Raw genomic sequence first — 19982 nt, 5'->3', positions numbered from 1 at the left:
GGTGGGGTGGTGGGGAGGGAGGTCTGGCACACTGGTCGCTTGATATGCAGCAACTCACTACAAATACCACCCTTCCAGGCCCGGCTGGGCTTCAGTCCCCCGCCCCCCAGTGCAGAGGCCCCATCCCCTGGAATGGCACGGCTCCCCCCGCCCCCCCAAAGGTCAGGCCTCACAGCCCTTTCCCACCTCTTGCTGCCCTGGTCTGCCAAGCTCAAGACACACCACAGACTCCGTGGAAGAAAAGGGAGGGGTTTTATTCTCAAGCGTCTAAGGATTTACAAACGGGGGCATTTCGTTTTTAAAAAGGGCTGGGGGAATACTGGCGACCGGGGAAGGGGTCGTGGGCCGGCGGCCTGGGCCAGGCCACCCCAGGCCCCTGCCCGCCCGCCCACCTGCTCCCCCCTCTGCCTGGTCGAGAAGGATGGCTGGTGACTGGCGACGGAGGGAGAGCAGAGGAAAGAGGCAGAGAAGAGGTTCCCCCAGAACCCCCCCACTTCACGCAGAAGGGCGGCGGGGGCGGGCAGACGCACTCACAAAACAGAAAGTAGTTAAATAAAAATAAATCCAGGTGGCTGGCCCAGGGCCTCCACTGGCCCTGGGCCCAGCCACGGAACCTTCCAGCTACCCACAAAGGCCTCGCCTCCCCTCCCCTCCTTGGCTGGGCCAGGTGAGGGAGGGTGGGGGACCAGGCCTACGGGCCCCCCACCCTGCCCCCATCCCCTCACAAAGGGGACCGGGGCAAGAGAAGGTGGCCGTTTCCCTCCCGGGCAGGGGACACAGAGCAGAGAACTCGAGGACTTTTGAACATGCGGCGTTTTGTGAGTTTGGCGCAGAACGAGAGTCCACAAGACAGACAGGATACAGTGATGCCTAGGCCTAGACTGCGTCCGCTCCGTCCGGCCAAGTTCCTCACCTTTGGTGTTGGTTGGTTTTGTGGTTCTGTGGGTTTCTGTTTTTGTTTTTTTGTTTTGTTTTGTTGTCCACTTAATTTGCATGCATCACCAACAAAAAGGAAACATACCCCCTCCCAGTCCGGCTGCTGCAGAGGGCGGGGGGGGGGGGGGGGGGCGGCGGACTGGCCAGCTCTGGGGGAGTCGAGGGGCGCTCAGGGGCACTCCAAGGGCGTGACTGCCTACACACGCCCAGCCCTCAGCCAGCTCCACCTCTGTCCTGTCACACGTCCTCGAACCCCCACACCCGCCCCTTGCACCCTCGATCCCTGCCTCCCCGGGGCCCCGGGGCCCCGCTCCTGCCACTGACCCCCTTCACCACCTCCCTGCCGCAGCAGCATCTGCTGCCCTCACCGTGCCCTGCACCCGCCTTCCCTGAAGGCCACCCTGTGTGGCCGCGGCCCCTCGGGCTCCCTCCACGCCCCCTGAGGTCCTCAACTCACCCCCCCCGAGCTGTGGCCAGTCTCCAGCCCCGAGGGCTGACCCCGAGGGAGGAGCCCCCAGAGCCCACCTTTGGGGCTCGGCCCCGCCCCCCGGCCCCAGACGCCTGTACCCACAGGCGGTCGGGGGGCTCCACCACAAGCAGCTAAACATGACTTTGGTAAAAGTTTCTGAAGGTACCGACAAACCCCGTGAGAACAAGCTCTTTGCCCCCCCCACCCCAAACACCCCACCAAGTACAATAAAATACAATAAACTCCAAAAAGGACCCCCTGAGATCAAAGAGAGAGAGAGAAAGAGAGAAAGACAGAGAGAGAGACCAGCCCAGGCCCAGCTGCAGTCGTAATGCCCAGCCTGCCTTCCTGGGGCGAGGACACCAGCTGACGGACTCGCCACTGCCGGAGACCCAGGTGGACCCAGGAGTCCCCCGGGGGGGGGCTGGCGAGGGGAGCCCGGGTATGGGCCAGGAGAGAGGCAGAGGCAGGGAGGGAGATGGGGAAAGTCAGAGAGGTAGACAGGGGATGGGGGAGAGGGTGGATGGAGGCAGGGAGCAGGTCTGCGGAGGGAAGCAGGAGGCGGAGGGGATGGCACATGGCGCGTTGGGGGGGGAAGGGGCGGGACGGGCGGCTCTCTCCCGGCCCCTGGGGGCCGCCCCAGCCCAGAGGTTACGACTGAATAAATAGCGAGTCTGCTCGTGGCCTGCTGTCTTCCGTTCACAGTGTCTGTCAGGGGGACGCGCACGGCTGGCTGACCCCGGGAGGCCGGCTGACCCCGGGACGGGAAGGGCTGGGGCCTGGCGAGCCCATCTGTCCACGGCTGGTGGGCAGGGGGCTGGGGGTGGGTCGGCACCCCCTTCTTTCTGTCCTCAGCCCTCAGCAGCTGTCCAGGTCCCAGGTCCCCCTGGTGGGCAGCTGGGTGGCCAGGTGCGGAAGGGGGGCCTGTGGCCATGCCCCCGGCCCCCGGTGGGGCTGGCCGCCACCACGTGGCTACCTGAAGAAGGGCAGGTGGTGCTGGCTCAGGACTCCGCTAGTCCTCGGTGACTCAGTCTTCGCCATGACGTCCTTGAACCAGGATGCCACATCTACCTCCAGCATCTCGTAGCGCTTGATGAAGCTGTGTTCCTGTGGGCCGAGGGGTGGGGCTGAGGACGAGGGAGGCTCCCCCCGGGGTGGCTGCTCGGGTCCCCGGGCGGATGTCCCGGTGGGAGGGAGCGGGTAGGGGCCGCAAGTACTCACAAGTAGCTTATTATACTTTGGTCTCTTCCTGTGATCCTTAGTAAGGCTGAAGGAGAAGGAAAGAGAAATAAAAATTGGGGAAGGAGGGGCCTGGCTGCCCTGGGGACTCAAGTGTCCTGGCTCTGAGATGGGGGTCTTCAGAATGTCGGGGAAGGAGCTGCTGTGCGCTCGTGACCCAGGGCTGCTTGCTGAAAAGCCCGAGGACCCAAGGCCTGCACTTGGGAATCCCGCCTGCGACAGAAGCCCAAACTGGATTGTAAGGGGCTTGTGGGAGAGGTAAATGGGGCTCTCCCACGGTACAAGCAAACGCAGACACGACGGCAGGCAGAATTCAATGGCTTGCGGAGGCTGGACGCACAGACCCCCTGGCACTGGGGCATATCTGCTGTGCACAACCTCCCGCGGCAAAGGGAGGCTCAGGCCAGGGCCAAAGCCGACTCCTAATGCCCAGAGCTCTGGGCCCAGCTCCTGCCTGCATCCCTGCCAGGAGCACCTGCCCTCTCGCCACAGCCACCCATGCTTCCACAGAAGTCCGGCCCCGAACCTCCCTAGAGCCCAAGCGGGGGGGCAGGCTCCTCACCAGTCTTTGACGAAGGACTGAAAGTCCCCTGAGAAGCCCATGTGGCCGGGCAAGAGTGGGGGCTCTTCCTGTAGGACTTTGGTGAGGACTTCAAAGTCTGTCTTGCAGTTCTTGTAGGGAAACTGTCCTGTTGCCAGCTCCACCTAGAAGAGAGGACTAGGCCTGATGGGCTGAGCACGGGTTCCTCCCCTCCCTTCCCGCCTCCTTCTGGATCCTGAGGAGATGCTGCCCAAAAGGCGGGGGCCCCCACTCACCAAGGAGATGCCCAGGCTCCACACATCGGCCCGGATATCGTAGTCCGGCTTGGTGGGGTCCGGGGGGTCTATGCGCTCCGGCTGCCAGCAGGAGAAGGGGAGGATGTACCCCCAGGCCGATGCGGGTGCGCCGCCCCGATCCCCCACGCCCGCCCGCCCAGGCGCCACGCGGCTCCCACTCACGGCCATGTAGGCGGCACAGCCGGCGCTGCGCGTCTTGGCCTTGGAATCAACCAGACGGCCGCTGATGCCAAAGTCACAGAGCTTGATCTGGCCCCGCTCGTCCAGCAGGATGTTGGAGGGCTTGACGTCACGGTGGATCACGCCGTGCTTCTCCTTCAGGTAGTACAATGCCTTCACGATCTGCAGCGAGGAGAGGATAGCGGGAGGGCACCGGTGACGGGAGGACCGGGCCCCGGGGCGGGGGGAGACACGACCCGGCCGGCTGCACCCCTGCCCGGCCCGCTCACCGCCACCGTCATCTTGCCCAGGATCCGCTCAGGGATGGGGCCCTGCACCCGCTTCTTGAGCTTCTCAGCGCACGTGCCCATGAGCTCCATGGCAATGAAGACATCCGTCTGCGGGGGCAGCACAGGGAGGCTTGGGCACAGCTGCAGCCCCTGCCCCCTCCCCCCTCCACGGACTCCAGCCATGGAGGAGACCCCGCGGAGCCCCCAGAGAGGCAGGGGAGCGGTGCAGGCCGCCGGCCGGGCACACACTCACATTCGTGATGAAGGTGCCGAAGCACTGCACGATGTAGGGGCAGTCGTGGCTCTTGAGCACCACGTCCAGGTCCATGAGGATCCGCTTGTTCTCCTCCTTATTCCCAGAGCGCCGCATTTGCTGCACGGAGGGCCAGGGGAGCCTTAGTGCCGGAGTGCCGGGGTCTCGGGGTGCGGGTGGGGGGCCCACCCGGGGCGGGGCTCACCTTGACGGCGATGACATGGCCCGTCTTCCGGAAGCGCATCTTCCACACCTGGCCACACGTGCCGCTACCCATTTCCCCCAGGTTCTCCAGATCGTTGATTTCTGCTTGGTAGCGCTGGTAAGGACAGCCAGAACTGGAGGATGGGCCAGGCCTGGGGCACCGCCCCCACCCCAAGGCCTAACCCCGCGGTGCGTCTTGCCCACCCCCCAGGGGGCCAGGGCCAGGGTGGTACCTGGCCCCCGATGGTCAGGTAGCCCGTCTGCTTCATGATCTCCTGCAGCTTCTGGTCAATCTCGATGCTGGGGGGGGGACAGGGAGGAGGTCCCGGTGGAGGAGGATCCCAGCCAAACAGAGGCCACCCCAGTCCCCCACACACAGAGGTTCCCATAGATTTAACCACCCTCCTCCCTAGGGCAGGAGAAGTGACCCTCCCCACACTGACCTCCCCACCCCCTCCCCCCCCACCCCCCGCTGGCCAGCTAGGCCCGTCCCAACAGCTTACCTCTCCATGCTGCGGGGCATGAACAAGGTTGACGGAAGCCCCAGCATGTTGCGGGGCCGGGCAGGGGGTGTGGGGTGCTGTGGGGAGCTCTCAGAGGACGGTGAGCGGCTGCCCCCATCATTGGCCAGTGGGAGCTGGAGGGCTGGTGGGGGGTGAGAACCAAGGGTGAGAGGGGGTTAGCTACCACCTGGCACTCGGGCCTTGGGACTCTGGTCTCCCCCTCCCTGGCACCAGGTAGGCCAGCACAGACCCCCCCAGCCCCCACCCCACTGGGCTGGAAGAGCTAGTGTCTCCCTGACCACTCTCAGGGTGCCTTCTCCCACCCCCCTGACCTGGCAGAAGATGGAGTAGGCTGGCAGGGAAAGGTGGTCCTCAGAGGCTGAGGGACTGTCCCCAAGTCTATGCTGACACGGGATCACGGCCCAGAGACTGATGACATCCTTCAGCCAGGCAGCCTTCCTGATATGTCCCTTTCCTCCCCACCTCTGCCCAGGAAGCAGGCCCAGAGCCACAGTGCCCACACTCTGGACCATGTGAGGAAGGAATGCCTGCCAGGATCAGCCTGGGTTCTGGGCCTGTTGGCAGCACTGACCCTGGCTGCCCAATAAGAATCAGGCAGACCACCCCAGGGAGACACTGGGCGAGGGCCCCACGCTTCCAGCTGCCTTGCCCCACGTTCTGTTCCAGGGTCAGGGAGGGCCACCCTCTAGCCAGCAGGCTCATCTCTAAGCCTCCCAGCTTGGCCTGCAAAGCTGGGGCCAATGGGTGGGGGCAGGCCCCCAGGTTGGGCCTGTGTCCTCAGGGTGAGGGGATCCAGGTGGCACAGCCCCTCCAAGGGCTGGTGGGATGGGGGGGTGGGGAGTGGGCCAGGCGGTGGGGGCTTCTCAGCAGCCTGCATGCGGACAGCTTGGGCATGCTACAGGCAGGCGGGCAGGCAGCGGGCAGGCAGCGGGCACCCCGGGACGGGCAGGCGGCATTCGGGGATCGGGAGGGCAGGAGACAGACAAGACAGATGGGAGCCAGGACTTGGGGCCCAGCTGCCCAGAGGAGGCACTGCAGAGACAGGCCGGACAGGGGCCTGGGACAGAACAGTAGGTTCCTGCGGGGCTAGGATCCTCCCTGGCTGGGCTGGCAGTAGGGTGGGAGCAGAGATCCGTGTGGCCCCTGGAGAAGACAGATGATCCTCCACCGAAGCCTCGTACCCCAGAGGCCCTGGTGCTCCAGAAGGGGCTCTCTAGCTGGGTAGGGCACTGGCTGAAAAAGTCTCTAAGTGGGGCCAGAGAGGACCTTCCCATGGAGAACGGCTGGCCGGGAGGCCTGGGGCCTGCCACTCTCCCACAACCCTCAGCTGATGCCCCCTTCTCTGCCTACACCCCCCGCCGCACTCCATGCTTTCCTCCCACAGTTCTGCAAGCACCTGGTAACGTGGGCCCAGTGACCAATGGACAGAGACAAATATGCTTGAACTGCTGGCATCTGGGTACTTTCCCCACATTGTTACCCTGGACCCCTGACCACATCCAGAGTGAGGGAGCAGGTACGGGATCCTGGTCTGCAGTCACAGAAGGGACACAGGTCTTGCTAAGGCCTGCTCAGAGCAAAGGAAGAGCTCGGGAGGCCCCGGGGAGATGGCCAGGCCCAGCACCTGCACTGGCCCAGAGGCCTCACCTCCTGAGCGCCCTCCCTGCTGCTCTGGCCCTGGCTTTGTAGGGTCCTTGCTTCACTCCTCTGTCACGGCCCAAGTCCTAACCCCTCCCTCTCTGGCTCAGCCACCTCACGGGCACCTGAGGGGCCCCCCCAATGCTCCCCTGTACCTGGACTCTCTGAGGATACTGCCAGGCTCTCGCCCCCCGGGGGGTATCTGGGCCCCTTTTCTGCCCTGCATGGTCAGCTCCTCTCTGAGGTGAGGACCACACCCCTGCCCTCTCCATACTTCTGGGGCAGCGGGGGTGGGGGGGGGCAGATGCTTCCAGTGGCCCTACAAACTGAAACATGGTGGGGACTTGAGCGGGGCTGGTGTAGGGTGGCTAAGGTGGGGGAAGGGAGGAGGTACACAAAGGCCCTGAGAACAGAGGTTACAGAGGTGGTGACAGGCCACGCGGCAGAGTGAGAGCAAGAGGCTGAGTGAGAGAGAGAGGGAAAGAGAGAACAAGAGAGCGCATGGAAGCACACGGCTAACAAGAGCCACAGACGTACCAGGCTGTCAGTCCAACACACATGCACGCGTGCGTGCGCGTGCACACACACAGGACACGGCACAAAGCCCCACACGCATACAGACAATATGCCGAGAGCCCTGAACAGAGCCAGCCCCACGCTGTCTTACACACACACACACACACACACACACACACACACACACACACCCTGCCCCAATCTAGTTCCACCTACACAAGGGCCAACAGGGCCAGACCCCACCCAGGTGTCTGTCTCTCTGTCCCTTGTGCTCTCTCACACACACACAGACACACACACACAGCGCACACATCTGCTCCAGACCCGCTAGCGACTGCGCTCAGGCCCCGGCCGGCTGCTTCCTCCACCTGCAATCTCCGGCTCCCCGCCTCCCACGAGCCTGTGCTCAGATCCCAGCTTCTCCAGAGGCTTCCCCGACTGACCAACCCCTGAAGAACCGGCCTTTTCTACAAGGCATCCCTGCTTTCCCCACCTCTCCCAGACCGGGAAAGTGCTCACTGTCCGTGAGCGTCAGCCACGTGTCGAGCGGCCCGCGGTCCCTTCTGTCCACTGCTGTGTCTCAAGTCGGGCGATACGTGTTCGCTGTGCTGTTGAAACAAATCAACAGGCACAGCGACGGCCTGGCGCAACTCTCTCTCTCTCTTCCCCTTACACACGCGCGCACACGTGCCCTCTCACAGGCGGCAGACTCCCGGTGGGTAAAGGAGCTCACTTCCTCTTCCAGGGAGTCCAAACCTGAGCCCACCAGGAAGGGAGGAGTGGAAGGCGAGTGGACACAGAAGAAGAGGCCAAGTGGGCTGAACACTGTTGATCACTGATGGTGTGGAAGGAGAGAAAGTAAGAGTGACAGGCGCGCACACGCACACACAGCATGGGGGGTGGGGGAGGGCATTCTGCGGCGGGGCAGCGGTTAGGTCAATGGTGCAGATGTCCAAGCGACGATGATAAAAAGGCTGGTACCTGCTCGTTGGGACGGGGCAGGAGCAGGGCTTAGAGTGATCACAATAACTGGATGGGGAAAAGGAAGAAAAAAAACAACACCACGATAAATCACAACAGAAACAACTGATTTGTCCAAAAGAAAAGAAATCAAATCATAACGAGGAAGAGAGGGAGGCGCGAGGCACCAAATTGCAGAGACGGGTAGAAACCGACAGAAATGGGAGGACCGGGAGCATGGGATGGAGCTGACACAGACACAGACGCCTGAAGGGGGCTCCTCAGGGGCCTTCCCGCCGTGGGCCTCACCGTACCTCACTCTGTACCTGGGACAGCCACCCCATAAGGCATCCCCGGCCCCATACCCAGCCCTGTCTCATCCACACCGGGGCTAGGGGAGGCAGCACCGCAGAGCCCAGCAGGGACCCTCCAGTCCTGGGAGGGCTTTCTGCCCCAGGGAGGAACCCACGCTACCCCAAGTCAGAAGAGTGAGGGATGAGGAGTGGACCGCACACAGGGATTGGGGGCGGTCAGGCTGTGAAGGTCAGGCTGGGCGAGCAGGGAGTGACCCCAATACCCTGATATGGGGGTGTGTGCCCCCTCCTACCAGGATGACCCCACAGGGAGCTACATAAGCTACAAGGATCATAACAGAAGAAGTACAAAGGAGGGCAATTTGCCAGCTCAAGAGACACAGAGTGTGTGGTGGGGTGCTATTCATCAGGTCTGTGGGGTGAAGACCTGATGCCCTCTAGCTGAGAGATTTGGGGAGGGCGTTCCGTGGGACATAACAAAGAAACTAGACAGTGGTTGTGGTAATCCCAGGCCAGGTGTGAGTGCTGGGGGAAGGAGGAGCAGCTTTTGATTCCAGATGATAAGATGCCAGGGAGGCAGTCACAGAGATAGCGGGATCAGAGATAAGGTGTACGTGGGCTGGGAGGTCGAGATATCACCACACTGGCCTCACGTAACCCTAGGCCAGGTGAGTGTGGGTGTGCAGGGAAGAGGAAGTCACTTGAGTCCAGGTGAGGAAAAGCTGTTAGGCCGGGGGCTGGGTGTGTATTTTTGGAGAAACTAGACAGTCACCAAGATGGTGGCAGTGAAACCAGTCAGAGAAGTCCGAGGGGACCTGGTGTATGTGGGTAGGGTGTGCGTGAGAGCGGGCCTGGTAGGCCCAATGACAAGGTCCCAGCCTGGGAAAAAGGGATTACCGGACACAGCCACAGGGAAGGAGGTCAGAGGAATAGGAAGTTATCTGTGGTCAAATGACCTCAGGTGTCACCCGGGCCAGGTACGAGTGAGTGTGAGTGGATCATCCACTGAACCATCTGACAAGGACCCAGGTGCGGAAGGGGAAAGGGCCCTCCCGCCAGGCACTGAGATGGCAGGAGCAAAATCATCTGGTCGGAAGGGGTGTCCGTGTTTGCGAGGAATCTGGATGTCGTCACGGTCGCATGGATTAGGGGAGCGCGGCTCCGGGTAGGTGACGGTGACATAGGCTCCGAGGATCACGGTGAGGGGGCGGGTCATCAGGTGGGGGGCCTTGCCCTGGGGCCGGGTAACTGGGCTCGTAGGCCCCGTAAGGGAAACCCCTACGTTGGAGGAGGACCGCCCGGGAGCCCGCGGCCCCACGCCCCCCGGGTCACCGTGACCCTCTCCCAGCGAGCCGACAGCAGGGGGTACGGGGTGGCGGGGAGGAGGAGCAAGAGCGCCCCGGAAGCGGGGGCGGGGCCTGACGGCGGGGGCGGGGCTGCCCGCGGCGCGCGCCCCGCCCCGCCCGCCCCCTCCCCCACGCCGCCGTGCTTACTGGGCCTGGGCCGCTGGGGGCTGATATCCAGGTTGAGGTCGATCCTCCGCCGGGCCTCGCGATTCTCCTGCTTCAGCTTTGCTTCCAGGCGGGACAGCTTCTGCTCCAGAGAGGACGCCGCCATCTTCCCCGCCGCCGCCGCGCACCGCCCGGCCGCCCGTCAGTCCGGCAGACAAACACCGCACTGCGCCTGCGCCTGGATGACCCCACGGAGCCGCCGTCTCTCCGTGCACGGCGCATGCCCGCGGCGCGCACTCGCCCGTCCCTCGTGCCTACCCTCCGCGCATGCGTGCTTCTTCCCAGCGGGAGGGGTGACACTACCTAGAGCTCGCGTCTGGCAACGTGCAAATCCTCTCACCGTGATGCGCACGCGCGGATTCCGAGCGCACTCTCGAGAGGCGCTGTGTTGAAATCCATTCACTGTTCTGCAGGGAAGGGCGGGCGGGGAAAACGGCACGCCTGCGTACGGAGGGGTAGGAGCGAGCCCGCGCGTGGCCCTTGGTGCGCATGCGCAACATTGGCTCGCTCTTCTGCCGCTGTTGCTGGGAGTAGTTCCCCGTTTTCGCTGTTCCCCGCCCGGCCTGTTCTCTGGCACCCACGCTCCCTCCGAACTGCCTTTCTCGTCTGGGACAGTGCTTCATTAGGATCCCTGTTAGGCTTAATTGCTGCCTCCTCACCATAATTAGGCGCCCGTGGGGAGCCCTTTCTATTTCGGCAAGCTCGGGATTGACCAAGGACTGGCGGGAGGGGCGGGGTAGGGCTCGGTCACTGTAGGGGCCCTAGGACCAGCGGCATGGGGGACCCCTCATCTCGACCACAGGGCCAGGGTTATGGCCAGAAGAGTTCCAGGTCAGACCCGGATGGGATATTTTAAGACTTTCCCTCATCTTCCCTCCCCGGAATGTGAGCCCAGCTCCTGGACAGTGCAGGAGACGGGCCTTGGTATTAATGCGCCTCAGCCTGTCTTTCCCGCCGCTTAACTGGTCTGATGGGTGCCAGGGAAAATGTCCGCAACTGGAATCCTAGTTTCCGGAAAGCAGCTTGCCTCTGCTCTCGTTGCCAGGAAGAGGCTCGCCTTTTGCAGACACCTCGAGGTGTCCAGTCCCAGGAGGTCAGGGTCAGTCAGGCTGTGCTATATGCCCTACCTGCTCCTGGTCCAGTACAGGAACACTGGTGGGCGCTGAAGGCTTGTGGGGACTTCCGTGGTGACAACTTATGGGTGGAACAGATACAAAAGAGTGGAGTCTGGAGAATTAACGGAATGTAGAGGAAAAGGGGTTCTCCAGAAAAAAGCTGGGCAGAGGATGCCACCTAATTTCTCCTGATAAGCCGAGGTCTCCCTGCCTCTGCTTCCAGGACAGAAACTCATAGCCTTGATTCTGGCACGTCTGTGTCTTTGCTTGCCTGTCATTGGTCTGGTGAAATGGAAGGCTTAGACAACAGAAGTGGATAGCAGAGATCAGAAGTTTAGTTCTCCTAATTCATATTATTTATTAAGCACCCACTGATAGATGCTCCCTCACACAGGGAACACTTGAGAGACAAGTCCCTGCCTGTGCTCAGAAGAATGTAACCTCCATGGCAGGCGTTCTTAACCCCTGCAGTCTGCCATCCTTAGGATGTCCACGAATGGCCCTCTGGGACATCTGGGGGAATCTGTTGACTGCCTGAGGTTGCTTGCAGAACTTTGCGTGTATGTGTACCCGAGCATTTTCCTGGGAAAGGAGGTGCCCAGCTTTTATCAGATGTTCAAAAGTTCTAGGACTTGAAAAGGGTTCAGAATCCCTGCACTGGACATCCAGATTCTGTAGGTCCATAGTTCCCAACATACAGGCCTAGGACCACCTGCATCAGTTACCTGGGATGTTTATTTACGGGCAGGTTCCTGGCCTCCAACCAGCCCTGCGTCAGTCTTTCAGGGGTGGGGCCTGCGATGTTTTGTTTTGGGGATGTTGATTTTGATGCATAGCCAAAGTTCACGTGTCTGTAGCAAACAACTTATAAATAAGGGATTGGCATCAAAGTTGGGGGCGAGGGTCGCTGGTCCCTTGTGTCTGTGTCCCCTCCTTGGGAGAGAACCCCAGAGATAAGCTGTTTTGGTCGGGGCCAGTGGGGGGCGGTGGACAAGGTTGAAATCCCATTGGGATGTGCCCCACCCCCATATATGGCACTAACTGAGCTAGAATGTCCCCGGGGCAGGGCAGGACAGCCTGCCAAAGACACAGGTATCTTTGGCCTGAGAATCCTATGACTGAGTTAATCCCTCCATGATGTTCCACCCCAAATCCACGGCCTCCTGTCTCTTCTCAACAGACCAGTCCCAGGATCTTGCCTGGACCCCACAAGGTTGATGCGTCTGCTCCTCCTCTCCTGGCCTGGGCCCTCTTGGCCACCTCTCTTGAAGACAACAGTAGAGATTCTGGGGTGGAAGCATCCAGAAGGCCTCTTACCCCAACCTTCCCCACCAACGCTTCATTCCTCCTCCAGCTTTTCCCGCACCTCTGCCGGCAGGCCCTCGTAAAGGGTGTCCTCCACCAGGAGCCCCGCTTTCTTGAGCCCCGCACAGTTGCCAAGCTCTTCTGGCAGGCCCTCCAAGCGGTTGCCCTTGAGCTCCAGGCGGCTGAGGGCTCTGAGCGCCCCCACCTGGGGCGAGAGCTGGCTCAGGTGGTTGTAGCCCAGGAGCAACGTCCGCAGCTTGCGGCAGAAGAAGAGCTCGTCGGGCAGGGCCTCCAGGGCATTGTAGGACAGAGCCAGGTGCTGCAGGTTCTGGAGGAGGCCCAGCTCAGGTGGCAGGGAGCGGAGCCCATTGTGGGAGATGTCCAGCAGGCGGAGGCCAGAGCACATGCCCAGCTGGCTGGGCAGGGTCTCCAGCTTGTTGTGGCTGAGGTAGAGCTGCTCGAGTCCCCGGAGCTTACGCACGTGCTCGGGGACATAGGCGATCTGGTTGTGCCACAGCCTGAGCGTGACCAGCTTGCGACAGTGCTGGAAGCTGAGGATCTCCTCAATGGACCGCAAGTGGTTGTCTTTGAGGTCGAGTTCCTGCAGCGCGCCCAGGCTGAAGATGGCATGAGGGATGCGCTCCAGCCCGCAGGCCACCAGCTCGAGCTCCCGCAGCACCGCCAGCTTCTTGAGGCTGTTAAGGGCCAGCAGGCGGGCCCCATCATTGTGCAGACTGAGCCGCTGCAGATGCCCGGCCACGTCAGTCACGCTGGCTGGCACCTTGCTGGCATTGCTCCGCAGAGACAGCACCTTGAGCTGCTTTAGCTCCCGGAGGCTCTCGAGGGTCGCCGCCCGAGCCAGCTCCGGGGGGAAGAGCCCCTCAAGGTGCAGCTCCTCCAGGCCGCGCAGCCCGAACACCCACAGGGGCACCTCGCGGAGCTCCTCACACTTGACCCGGATGACCTTCAGGCGGTCCCGCAGAAAGATCTGCAGGGAGAAGGGCAGCCTGGCGGGCGAGTGGAGCAGGCTGAGCTCCTGCAGGTTCACCAGCTGTGAGAGGCCCGGGGGGAAAGTGATATCACAGATGGCCTCCAGCCGGAGCGCCTCCACCTCGCTGAGCTCGAAGACGGTGTCGGGCAGCCCCGGGAGCATGCAGAGGGCCAGCTCGAGCTGGCCCCGGGCGTTGCGCTGTAGCTTCTGCCGCAGCTTCTCAGGCGTCCACTCGTGGTTCAGGTTGAGCTGCTTCAGGCGGCTCTCACTGACTTCAGAGAGGAAGACAGCAAAGCGCTTGGAGTAGAGCGAGTCATACTGGTCGATGAGGTGTAGCATGAAAGCAAAGTCATTCTTGACGTCCGGTATGTCACCCATGCCGGTCTCCTCCCGCACCGAGCGGAAGGAGTACTCCTTGAGGGGCCGATGGAAGAGCCAGTAGAGCGTGTAAAGACAGGTTAGCCCGTAGACGCACACAAAGGAGATGTAGCAGAAAGCCAGCTTGGAGAAGAGGTGGGCCTTTGTGTGATTGCAGCAGAAAGTGGCATAGCCTGTGACCTCCGAGGTCTCTACCCTGCAGGCCACCAGGAAACTGATCTTCTCCACGTAGACCAGGTTGTAGACCAGGATGGCAAAGAACTTGCAGACTTTGAGCACCGTTTGCCGGATGTACATGGTATATAAGATGTCTCCCTCCTCCACGTGCACACGGAACTTCTTGACCTTCTCAAACAGGGCTTTGGCCTGTTCACCCTCCTTCTTATCCAATAGGGTGACGGCCGGTGGCTCAGTGACCACCTTCTCAGGCTCCACCAGCACCTTTTCCTTCTCACCCTCACTTGCTTTCCCTGGCCCTGCGGAGGCCTCCATGGTCGCTGTCGCCCGTCCCGCGGTGGCGCCCTTGTGGTTCTCCCCAGAGACCTCGGACAGGGCCCGCGTGGTCCACGGTGAGTCAAAACACTTGCCCAGAATGGAGATGAAGTGCTCGATCTTGGAGCTGGTGCCAGGGAACTTGAACCAGAAGCTGGTGCAGACCATGAAGATGAGCGTGTGAATGACGACCAGGTAGGGGAAGTATTTGGCATACCAGTGGAGGGCTGTCTCGTAGCAGAGCTGGTTAATGAAGCTGTACTGCTGTAGGTCCAGGTTGTTCTTGAGGCCGCTGACCTCCCGGAGGCCCCCCATCTCCTCGGAGACCCCCCGTGGCAGCAGTTGCTGGCATGGGGCCTCGGATAAATTCTCCCTGAGTTCGTGACTGGGCAGACAGATGATCTTGTCCTGGGTCACCTGGGAATGAGGGTCGGGGAAGAGGGTCAAGGAGCTGGGTCGGCCTGCATAGTGGGGGTGCCGGGGGGGGAGAGGCGGGCTGAAGGTGGGAGGAGGCCCCAGTCCCTGACTGTCCTGAGCAGGCTGTGATTTTGGAAGAATCGCTAAACCTCTGAAAGCACCTCAGTCTTTGAAAAAAGGAGTTAGCTTGAATGGGATCCTCCCGCTCTCCCCCCTCCCCTCCCCCGCAAAAGATACTCAAGTCCTAATCCTTAATACCTATGAATAGATAGTCTTTGCAGAGCAGATGTGATCAAGTTAAGGTGAGGTCATTGAGGTGGGCCCTAATTCAGTATGACTGTGTCCTTTGGACATAGACACACACACACACACACACACACACACACACACACACACACACACACTGAGGGAAGATGAGCGAACGTCATCTATAAACCAAGGAATGCCTGAGGCCACCGGGGAGCCGGGAAGGAGAAAGGCATGGAACGAATGCTCCCTCACAGCCCGCAGAAGGAAACAACCCTGTCAACACTTTGAAGTTCACGCTTCCGGGCTCCAGAATTGCGGGACAGTTAACAGGAAGACTTCCGGAATCCCCGCCCCGGCCCCCACCAGGCTCCGCCCCCACCAGGCCCCGCCCCCGCGCCCTCGCCTCCAGGCCCCGCCCCCTACGCCCAGGCCGCGCTACGCCCAGGCCTCGCTCCAAACCTTGCGCCTTACCTGCAGCGTGCAGCCAAAGACCCCGATCATGAGCATAGCCACGGTGAGGTACTCCGCCAGCACGTCCCACCAGGGTTTGAGCACCTTGAAGGCGGGCTGCTGTTCCGTGAACTGCTTGAACTCGGCCAACGGAATCATCTTTGCTGCGGGGGATGGAGAGGCAGGGGTTGCAGAGACTCTCAAGACGGCCCCGCCTGGTCGTGGGCCCCCAGCGAGCCAGACACGTGCCTCTGCTCCCAATCTGTGCTCTCGCCTGCCCAAATCTGGCACAGCGCACGAACTGTGTGCCCCCTTCCCCTCTCACCCAGACCTCCCCTCCTTCCTGAAGCCAAGCTACTACCGTTCTCCCCACTTCTGCTTCCCGGGATCCCTGCCCCTATCTGACGCTGCTGGCCCTTTTGGACGCGCAGTCCACAGGGCCGCCGTCCCCCAGCTAGCCCATGTGGCCCTCTTCCCAGAACCCAGCCACCGCCCACCCTTGATGCCGAGCCTGAAGCGCTCGCTCTGCAGCTCTGACTCCAGACACCTGGTGTCCGGGCGGCTGGCCCCGGCTCTCTCTGCCACTGGGCCAGAGAGCCGCTGAGGCAGGCTCGGGACTTCCGGGGTGTGGGCCCCCCACCCCCTTCAGGGGCGCTCCAGGCACCACCTCCAACCTCCAACCGGAAAAGCCGGCTGGAGCCTGGCTCTGGTTACAGGGCCCGAGGGGCAGGGAGTGGCAAAACCGAAGGCTGGTCAGTTAGGGGCGGGAGGACTTAGGACACCTGGGTTTCTAGAGGGGCTGGTGCCTAGAATCTGGGGCAGAAAACAGAAACCTGGGTAGGGGGCTGTCAGGATGGCGGAAGGGCAGAGGACTGGGAAATGGAAAGCACAGGGAGCAGCCGGAGCGACACCTACGACCCGGCTGGGGCTGGGCTGCCCGGCTCCTGGGAGGCCAGCCCACTCTGTCTGTCCCTGGGTTTCATTTTAGACCAAGGTATCATTATTTCAGATACGGGCGGCCAGGAGCAAGTCCCATGGGGGCGTGGGCCACCAGCTGGGACATCACCCTCCCAGGCAGGCAGCTGGGGAGGCTCCCTCCTCCACTCCCTGAGGCTGGATGGAAGGAAAGGGAGGCAGCAAGGCCCCCACTGCTTCCAAGGGGGCTCCTAAGCTCGACTGCCCCTCCCAGCATCCGTGCTTCTCTACCCTGCCAGTTTTCCCACGTGGGGTTCTTGGAGGCTGAGCAAGGGAGGGAGGCAGCCTCCTCCCCCAGCCTCCCACCCATTGCCTAGGGGGAACCTGGCCCTGGCCCACACCTCAGCCAATTACTCAACACTTCCCTCCCTCCCTTTTTTTGGTCCCCAGGTGCAGGAGGCCTTGGGTTGACTCCTGGGTGGGGATGGGGTGGATGTGGGCAGGGATACAGGATGCGGGCTCTGCCCACCAGGCTGAGGGTGGGGCAGTCCACCACACCTTCCAATCCCATCAGAGGCCCTCACTTCGAGACGGCAGGGGCAGGGCCCCCTGACTCAGGCCCTGACTCACTCAGAATCAGGCGCAGGCAGGGGGTGCTCAGACAGAACCGAGGCTCACTCCCACAATGCCCCATCCTTCACTCTCAGTGTGACACTCTGTCCTAAAAGAAAAGCTGAGTGTATCGGTCCAGTCACCGGGGAAGCTTAGAGAAACATACACAGGGCAGCTCAACAGCACCCAGGGGCCCAATGTACACTGTAGCCATCCAAGGGGACACCTGGGGGCATTCTGGAGTGTGCGTTTGGGTGTACACACTGAGCTGAGGGGGAGACCCAGGACCAGTTCCAGCCAGCCGCTGTTCTCCCTGCCCTGGGGACCTGTCCCTCTGAGGGACCCCACTCTGCTGTTTAACCTAAGAAGAGTACTTCTGGGGGCTGTGACAGAAATAGACGGGCAGGGACCAACTTCCTGGCTGCATCCATCTCGCACTGCTGGGAGCTCTAGCACCCCCCGCACCAGGACTACAATCAAAGGCAAAAAGGCAGAGACACCCAGGGTCCCCAGTGGAAGGCCCCGTGGCTCCCACGGAACAAGGTATATACACAACACCATCCGAGGCAGACACGGGGGTTATCATTATCTGTCTCCATGACTCAAACTGGATGGTCTGAACCTGCCATTAAGCTTCCACAGACACAAGAGTGGCCCCCCTTTGTCTGAGCAGGGCTGGTGGGAGGGCCCCGGGGCAGAGGGCTTGAGTTAGGGGGAGTCCAGAGGAAAACAACCACAGGGCCACATGCAGCTTATGGCCGCTAGATGCTTCCAGGACCTCCTTTTATCCCAACTCCGGGGTGGGGGGGGCTGCAACCCTCATTTTCCAGACTCACGGGGAGGGAAATAGCCAGCTCGAGGTTTCACAGCTACAAGTGGTATTTAAGGCGTAACCCCCAAGTCTCGTCTGGCTGGTAGCACCCCCTGTATTGTCGTGGGTGAGAATCTCTTGCTGAGATGCAACATCTTCCCCAAAAGAACCTCAGAGGGGAGCTCTGGCAGAGAACAGATGGGCGAGCGCTGCTCTGCAGGCCAGGTTGGGGGCCCCTGGTCCACCTAAAGACCAGGTACTGCCCCCTGCCCAGCCTGAGCTCCACCCATCCCTACCTCACCCCTGCTTCTCCTCTCTCAGGCCCTCCCCTGAGCTCCCAGCTGGCCTCCCAAAACAGGGAGTGGTGGGTGCTCCTGGTCCAGGCCTCTCCTCACCCACAGCCCATGCTAATGGGCAAGGAAGACACAGTGATAGCTGTCAGCTCTGAGACAGGCTTTGGAGCACACAGGTCCGATCTTTGACTCACACAAGAGAGAAACTAAGAAAAAAAGCACAAGAAACTGAGGTCAGGGGTGGGGGCGGGGGGTGGCCCCTTAGCAGCAGATCTTGGGCCGGGCCCCGGCGCAGGGACTCCCAACCTAGTACTTTTCTGAGCTGCCCTGCCAGGACTCGGGAGCGAAGGGGGTCTTGAGGTTTAATAGTCCCAGAGGGGGTAACTTGGTAAGGACCCCAAGGGGTATGGTTCTGGGGCATTGAGGGGTTCGCAGAGGTGAGTTGTTGCTGTTGTCCCAGCAGGCAAGGAAAGGGGAATGGGGTCAAGATCGCCCCCCCCCCCCGCCGGGGGTCTCCCCCATCCTGCTGATCTTCATTCCGTCCTTGGCCAGGCCTGCCCGCTCCCGGACAGGAGCCCTTGGGCTGGCCACGGCCCAGTCTCTCGCCGCCCCCACCCCCTCCCCAGCTCCTTGTGTGCCCCAGCGGGCCTCGGGCTCGGGCGGCAGTGCCAGCGTCACCTGGGGCGGTCCTCACGTGGGCCAGACCCCTGCCCCACCACCCCGTCCCCGGGGACAGAGACCCACCTACTCACCGCTCCGGCTGGGACGCTGGGCCCAACTCCTGGGTCCCTGGGCGCGGAGCGGCCGGGACTCCCGCAGAGTTCCCGGGCCAGCCTGGGTGAGTCAGGGCGGGCGGGCGGGACAGGAGCCCGGGAGCCGCCCCGCCCTCCCGCCCAGGGGACGTCCCGGCCCCGCCTCCCTTTGGGCCCTCCCAGGTCGCCCCCCACTCCCGGCGCCGAGGGATTGCGGGAGGAGTCTACCCCGGCTCTTCCCCGAGGTGGGTGAGGGGCGGGCCGGAGGAGCAGGGGTCTTAGGACTTTGGGCCAGGCTGCAGTCGGGGACACTGAGGGGGCCCGGAGGCACTGTGCTCCGAAAACCAGCCTCTGGGCCTCCTTCCAGGATCCAGGCTGTATAGACCCTGTCAGGAACAGGTGAAGAGCCTCCTCCTCCCCCACCCCCACCCCCAGGTGCGACCACCTGGCCTTCAGGCACAACCAAGGAACCAGTGAACAGAGTCCAGGGAAGGGAAGGGGGCTTCCCTTTTCCTGCTCTGAGCACCCAGCCAAGGGAAGCTGAGCAGAGTGGGGGTGCTTATCTGTGTGACCCTGCCCAGGCTTGAGACCTGCTCTGGACTTCTGGGGGAGGGATAGGAGTAAGCTGCTCTTAGGTCTGGGGTAGGGTGAAGCACAGGGGCCAGAGGGCTCTCTGGGATCCCGGACTGGAGTCCAGTCTGGGAGGTCAGCTTCTAGAAAGGATGACTGCCTCTCCACCCCCACTCATTCCTCCCCAGCCAAGGAGGCCTGAGCTGGGTCTTAGACTAGCAAAGCACCCAGGTCAGCCTGGAGGCGTCTGATGAACCTTGATGGGTTCTGTCTGCAAACCTCAAGAGAGAGGGGACCTGGACGAAATGGGAGAACAAGACCCCTCCCCTGTGGGAAAAAGAAGCCCATGAGTTCACTAGACTCGACCTCACTAGGCAGCCAGAGACCTGAGACTCCAAACCTTGAGGATGGGGTCCCCCCTCAGCTAAGGTTCCTGTGTGAAGCCTTGTGATGGGCATGACCCTCAGAGGCACGACATCTCCGAAGTGTCTGTGGGCTCCACCACAGGCAGCCCCAAGACAGAGTTTCATTGTGAGGCCAAGATAAGCAAGGCCCCCTTCTCTCTTAGAGCTTCTGCCCGAGTGGGGGCAGCCAACACAGAGGTAAGCATGCAAACATGCCGGGGAACAAGATCTCCATCTATGACAAGTGCTGTGCTTGTAACTAAGCAGGGTGAGGTGGGTAATGAAGGCCAAGTCCACTTTGGACCATCTGAGATAGAGTCATTGCTCCCTCTCCTTCGCCCCCTTCCCGCCCCTGGAGAAGCTCCTTCAGATCCATGC

The 19982-nt window shown here is 61.9% G+C and overlaps 2 protein-coding genes across 3 annotated transcripts; both read right to left on the bottom strand.

Moving 5' to 3' along the window:
- Positions 1-1060: 1060 nt before the first annotated feature.
- MAP2K7 (mitogen-activated protein kinase kinase 7) lies at positions 1061-10038 on the bottom strand. Of its 2 annotated transcripts, XM_028093183.2 has the most exons (12): positions 9833-10038; positions 8047-8094; positions 4891-5032; positions 4621-4687; positions 4389-4502; positions 4184-4303; positions 3931-4038; positions 3644-3823; positions 3461-3541; positions 3207-3349; positions 2627-2672; positions 1061-2512 (listed from the first exon to the last, which is right to left on the bottom strand). In XM_028093183.2, the coding sequence occupies exons 1-12, from the start codon at positions 9954-9956 to the stop codon at positions 2378-2380; spliced, it is 1308 nt and encodes a 435-aa protein (XP_027948984.1). In that variant the 5' UTR covers positions 9957-10038; the 3' UTR covers positions 1061-2377. The 2 variants fall into 2 exon arrangements, with proteins under 2 accessions (XP_027948984.1, XP_027948985.1); XM_028093184.2 differs by lacking the exon at positions 8047-8094 and having other exon boundaries at positions 9833-10037.
- Positions 10039-12304: 2266 nt separating this feature from the next.
- Positions 12305-15406, bottom strand: LRRC8E (leucine rich repeat containing 8 VRAC subunit E). The gene is made up of 2 exons (XM_028093223.2): positions 15269-15406; positions 12305-14548 (listed from the first exon to the last, which is right to left on the bottom strand). Exons 1-2 carry the CDS (start codon positions 15404-15406, stop codon positions 12305-12307), a joined length of 2382 nt encoding a protein of 793 aa, XP_027949024.1.
- Positions 15407-19982: the final 4576 nt, after the last annotated feature.

This window comes from Eumetopias jubatus, unplaced genomic scaffold (assembly GCF_037043125.1).
Source record: "Eumetopias jubatus isolate StellerSeaLion01/CBP00866 unplaced genomic scaffold, mEumJub1_p1.0 scaffold_1, whole genome shotgun sequence".
NCBI lineage: Eukaryota > Metazoa > Chordata > Mammalia > Carnivora > Otariidae > Eumetopias > Eumetopias jubatus.
The sequence above is the reverse complement of the archived record's forward strand: the minus strand, read 5'-3'. Positions and strand labels throughout refer to the sequence as shown.